Below are 6,000 nucleotides of genomic sequence, written 5' to 3' on the forward strand. Positions count from 1 at the left end.
GAGCCGAAAGATAAGGAAAACGTGAATGACTAATGTATACATTAAGTTAAATCATATCTCTGTGATGGTTGATCCCAGCAACAGCAATTTTAGCTTTTTAGAGTAAAAACAGATTAAAGTGATTCATCTCGACATCAAGCTAATCACAGATCTGTCTCTGCACATGCTAAGGCATTGCTTTTATGCTATGTTGGAACATTTTCATTGAAAAGGAACCCTTTGTTGTATCCTGTTTCACTGCAAGAGACCGGAGCCCCAAAATGTACATCACCCTCATGGCTTAACGGGGGGGGGGGGGGGGGGGGGTGGCCTTCACACCTTTGTTTTTACATGTAAAGACATGGAAATGCTTCTTCACTGCAGTCTTGAATGGGCTGACCGGAGTGAATGGATGGTTGCCTTGCATTGCATATGATGATTTATTTCTCCGGGACTTCTATTGTCGTGTACTTCCTTTGGTCTCTAACTTGAACATATGTTACCATTTCACCCAGTTTTAATCTTTATTGTGTCTTGTGCCCAGAGAAAGACTGGTGGGATTGTGTGTATTTGAAACCTGTCCTTTGTCTGTTTCATCTTGCAACTTTAAAAATTCCAACTGATTTATTAGAACAATTGTATTAATTTAAAACAGAACATGTCTAGCAATTTGAATCTACAGTACAGGATATGAATAGTTGTAGGCTACTGTGTCACAGACTGAGATAAAAACGTCAGAAACATAATCATTTCTTTCTCCAGGGTAGTGTTCTTCTTATCTTAAGGGTATGTAGTCTTATTGTTAAAGAGAATTTTAGCTGTGTAACTCAATGTGTAAAAATGAACAGATGTTCTTGCAATGGCAGTGGCTGTCTGTTCAGTGCTCCTTCTGCTATTTAGCCAGATTAGGTGGAGACATCTGTTAAGAAACAACCCCCTACGCTCCCTAAAAGACACGCCCTGAGGGAAGGAGGGGCTGGGGTTACAAATTGCACACCACAGTCATTATGAGAAACATTGAATTTTTATTTGTACATTAAAAAAATGTTTTTTTTTTAAAAAAGCAGCATGCAATTTATTTCTTTTACAAATCGTCCAGTGTGAATGACTGAAAATAAATAATTGCTTTCAGGTTATTACACAACTTAAGTGCACACATACAAATACTTTAAAACTATGTACAGGTATCCAAGAGCAGCTACAATCCCTGAAACAGAAAGGGGCAATGTGTGCATGAGCTTTTATACAGCAAACACAGATTGCAAAGATGACAATGAGGAAAATGTATCTTGACAACATACATCCAAATTGCAGTAAATGAGTCAAAACTCTTAATGTACAAAAACTCCATTTATAAATTAGGGAATGAATGTCTTAAATTCTTTGGAAAAAAAAGAAGTAAATCTGAGTTTAGTTTTCATACATCTTTTCAAAGGATAAAGTCACCAGCTCTGAATTTGAACTGTTAACTTGAAAAAACACTTGAGGACTCAGACTCAGTTGACACAGATGAAATTGGCCCTCTTTTTTTCGTCATGAGTTTCTGACTTGATTTGCTGTTAGCTGTTAGCGCACTCCTTGCGGATTTCTTGAACTTTACTCCCAGAAAAGCATAGAGTATTGGGTTTAGGCAGCAATGGAAATAGGCCAGCGCCTCAGTGATGGATATCCACTTCTCCACTGCTTGTTGCAGTGCACAGGAGGTCGAGACAACGTTGAGCATCATGAGGGTGTCAAAAAAGATGCCAACACAGTAGGGCAGCCAGCAGGTGAAGAAACACAGGATGAGGATGACCGTGGTCTTTAATGCTTTCTTCTTCAGGGCCTGTCCTTTGGTGCCTTCCGACAGCTTGGCGATGATGATACAGTAACAGATGAGGATGACAAGGCCGGGAAGAATGAAGCCCACCAGAATATGCTGGAAGCGGAAAACAACCGTCCAGATGAGACTGGTTTCCTGCGGGTAAATGCGCTGGCAGATTATCCTGGGGTCTGCAGTCTCCATGCTATCGGCGGTGAAGAGGAAGTTTGAAGAGCCTGTGTTGCGCACCCTTGCGAACACCAGGTCCGGTACAGTCAGCACAGCCGCAGGCAGCCAAACACCCACATAGATCACTCTGCTGGCAAGCAGCTTTCTTGTGGCTTGGCTGTTTGTGGCCCTAACGACTGCCAGGTACCTGTCTAGACTGATGAAGGCCAGGATTAACACACTGCTGTACAGGTTGACTGTGTAGATCGAGTGCACAAACACACAGAGAAACCCTCTGAAGTACCAGTTGCTTGCTGCATCCACAGCCCAAAAAGGCAACGTGAGCACAAACATTAGGTCAGCGACGGAGAGATGAAGCCGGTACTTGTCTGTCATTGTTCTAGCTCTTCTCTGGAAGCCAATGACAACAACGACTAATCCATTGCCGATGATGCCCAGAATAAATATAATTCCGTAAACTGTAGGCAGGAAGATCTTGTTGAAAGTGTTGCTGAGCGCACTGCCGCATGGCTCCTGGAAGTCCAAGTCAAAGTCTCCTGACTCCTCGGAGGTATTGTCAGTATTGTTGTCAAACATATCAAAGGAAATAAACTGAAAGAAAGAGAGATTGAAAGTGTTAAAATGATTTTAGATCTCATGAATAACTTAACACAGATTCAAATAAATGAAATGGCGAAATTCTGGTTACTTTGTTTCCAAGGTTCTTTTTTTTTTCAAAACAAATGTTCTTGTTCTATTATAAACTGAATTTATTAGCAATGAGACAATAACTCTTTGTTGTCACGCAAGTGAATATATATATAGATATGTATATTTTAAAAAAAACTCACCTCCATGATTATCACGCGATGATCGTGTAACATGTAAAGCAGGATGATCAGTTACTTGTCTCTCGGCAAACATCTCTCTAAATACCATCTCTCTAAATAGTGCTGAACCCCCCCCTCCCCCCTCCCCCAGCATAGGAGGAGCATCAGCCGCAGGATGCACTCCTCCCCAAAAACGGCTAAACTAGGAAACCTGCACCTAAAGACTACTCATATTGCAGAAGACAGTTTGTGAAATTTCTGCCCCATAACCGAGTTTATGTCCAGTTTTCTTAAACAATTCAAACACTTGTCTTGGAAATAAAGTTGAGGAGACTTATTATTGAACTTATAAGATATATGCATTTGTTGGTAATTCACGATTTTCTCACAGCCTCATAATTCTCTGTACTTTTCACATTATAACTCTCTCTGATTAAAAAAAAAAGTTATAAGTAAACGTCTGAAACTTAGCCTATCTTATTTTTTTGTTAATGTTGCATTTAGTCAGTCAGAACAGGAAATATAATTCTCACACAGCTTTATCAACACTTTCTTATTTCAGTTAAAGTAGAACAGAAAGGGCCAATCTACAAGTAACTCCTCACTCTAGATGAATTTGAAGTGTGAAACTCAAAAACTTCAATATAGCATACACAATTGTTTTTATATTTTTCTTTTGATGTAAATGACCACAGAAAGATTCAAATATTCTATGTGCAAAACTGATGTGGCATCCTGATTATGGATCATAAAAAAAACCCCATTGCATCAGGACATATCCAAAAGTAAAACTATCATTTTCTTATGTAGGCCTACAGTACCTCCATATGCATATATATTTATTAACAGAAATCATGAATTTGGAGAGATCAGATTTTTTCCCCCTTGGATTCATGACACATAACCCGTATTTTGTGTGTCTCAGCTATGACAACTAGTAAAACATTTCTTAACTTGCCATTTTGTTAAAAGAGGTATACAAAAGGTGTATGTATGTTTAGGTATTGCAACTACACCCCCTCTGTTAAATGAGCAGTACTAGAAAAAAACAACAATTAAAAGAGAGATTTATCAGCACCTTGAGATTTATCAGCACCATCATTGATCAGAACAACAACATGCTTTTGGAAAAGAGGACATTCAGAAAAAAAAATGTGTCAAGGCTACTTCACAAAATCTGCTGTTTTTTTTTTATAGAAGCAGAAGATGAACCTTTTGCTGCGTTGTGATCTGCCATGTGACTCCTTAACTAACACTAGAATTGTTTCGATCGTTTCGTTTCATCCTGTTAACGTTGACAAGAGTCATACAATGTGAAACCACTTAATGAAGGACTTTCTTTCCCAAACTGTCTTTTTCTTATATTAAACACAATATTACTTTGATATTTTAACACAACATCAATCACAAATTAAATAAACAATAAATCAGCATTCACGTGCACACTAATAATATGTCAACATATTTAAATTTAAGTAATAAACCTACTATATATGGATGCTGAAGACTGATCCTGGATCTTTGCCGTCCTCAAAATCTGTTAGACTCCTGTGGAGAGGAACAGTGAAATCTGCAGCTAACAGAAAGGCCACTGTATTTATAGGATCTATTATCAACAGAATACACAGATGGCTACTCTGTCTTCTTTGTGAGAGCAGGGCATCTGGCTTATGCTTTGATTTAACAGAATTTAATTATTTTTAACTAATTACCAATAATTTATTTCTCTTTTGAACATTTTCTTTGCAGTCATAAGCTTATGAAAACCAAAGGCTAGATCAATTTCCCCAAGGCAGTAGAAGTTTTTTTAATTGGAGTTGTTGAGATACTAGATCGATCATGGAGGGAAACTTATAAAGTGTTTTGCTTATATAAGAAATTATAGAAATCAGTGTTGTTGATAATGATAAATATGGATGGATTCCTGAAAATGTGTAAGTGAAAACTCTAGGTGTTTTAAGGGTTTAAAATGATGAAGTGATATCAACAGTGCATGTAGGTGGAAATTCAACATAAAGCCTAGATTTATCATAATGCTGCCACTTTGGTTCAAGCATACCGAAGGGCAATGAAAAACAATTCCGGCATTATATTTGGTGATTGGTGTTTTGGAATCTCAACTTCATACTGTAGTGTTGCATAGAACATCATTGCCCATACACAAGATTTGTGCAACATGACAGTCTTGTAGGTTATAGGTGCTCTTACCTTTCATCAAATATGCAATCTCGGTTTGCAAGTAGCTTAGAGTCTCTTTGGATTTCAACTTGAGACCTGCTCCTCATAAAAAATAAGAGGTCTTTGTCTTTGGCAGGAAATCTGCAGCCCCCACTGTCATGTTTGAGTGCTATTAGCCTGGAATACAAAAGGTTTTTGAGCTACTTAGAATACAAATCACTAGAAGTGTGAAGGGCAGCAAAGGGGGCTTTTTAGTGAAGAATGGCTATTGAAATGAGGTAGAGGAATGCCAGAGAGATAAAGACAAGAATGAGCAATGCTGTTCAGTCAACACCAGCTATCCAGTTCCAACTTACCCCACCCCGTCAGCAAGTTGGCACAAGATAATTTTTCATAATGATACCTTTGTTCAAAAGTCCCTTCACTTTTTGAAATCATAATTTGTCACATTGAAGTATTTTTGTTGAAACTGACTAGAGGTTAGGTGCACGACTCAAAAGGTTTTTAGGTTTTCACATTTCATCCCTAAGTAAGAATGTAACATTTTCCTGCCAATAAATTCTGCAGGGTTTTAATGGTTAGTTTAACGATTTTTTTGTTTGTTTTAGCAATCGTTGGAGAGCTCCTTTTCACTTGCAGTTTAGTTTAAAAAGGTTTAAAGTTGTGTGTGCATGTGTGTGTGTGTTTGGCTTTACTTGTAATGTCTGTTATTTGAAATGACATAAGAAAGAGACAGAAAAGTCAGCACACGTCCTTTAAGTTTCCTTTATCTGGGTAAGAGCAGCCTACTATACTTATGTTCCCCACAGTGAGGGCCTTGGCTCATTATCTTAACAAAAGGGAGAAGCTCACTCCCCCTACTGAGTTTTTGGTGGAGATGATAAAACTGACTCTTAACAGAGATTACTTCAAGTTCAAAGGTGCATTTTACTTACAGTGTCAGGGGTGAGTATGAGGAGTCCTTGTTCTCCTAACGCTCATTTGTGGAAATTCGAGGAGGATCTTGTTTACAATAACAAGGTGTTTTCTCCATTTCTGAGATAT

At 38.1% G+C, this 6,000-nt stretch overlaps 1 protein-coding gene across 1 annotated transcript; it reads right to left on the reverse strand.

Moving 5' to 3' along the window:
* Positions 1-984: 984 nt before the first annotated feature.
* cxcr4b (chemokine (C-X-C motif), receptor 4b) lies at positions 985-2,901 on the reverse strand. Its single transcript, XM_020641094.3, has 2 exons — positions 2,800-2,901; positions 985-2,560 (listed from the first exon to the last, which is right to left on the reverse strand). Exons 1-2 carry the CDS (start codon positions 2,830-2,832, stop codon positions 1,445-1,447), a joined length of 1,149 nt encoding a protein of 382 aa, XP_020496750.1. The 5' UTR covers positions 2,833-2,901; the 3' UTR covers positions 985-1,444.
* Between the last annotated feature and the right edge of the window lie 3,099 nt (positions 2,902-6,000).

Source organism: Labrus bergylta, chromosome 13 (assembly GCF_963930695.1).
Source record: "Labrus bergylta chromosome 13, fLabBer1.1, whole genome shotgun sequence".
In the NCBI taxonomy this organism is placed as follows: domain Eukaryota; kingdom Metazoa; phylum Chordata; class Actinopteri; order Labriformes; family Labridae; genus Labrus; species Labrus bergylta.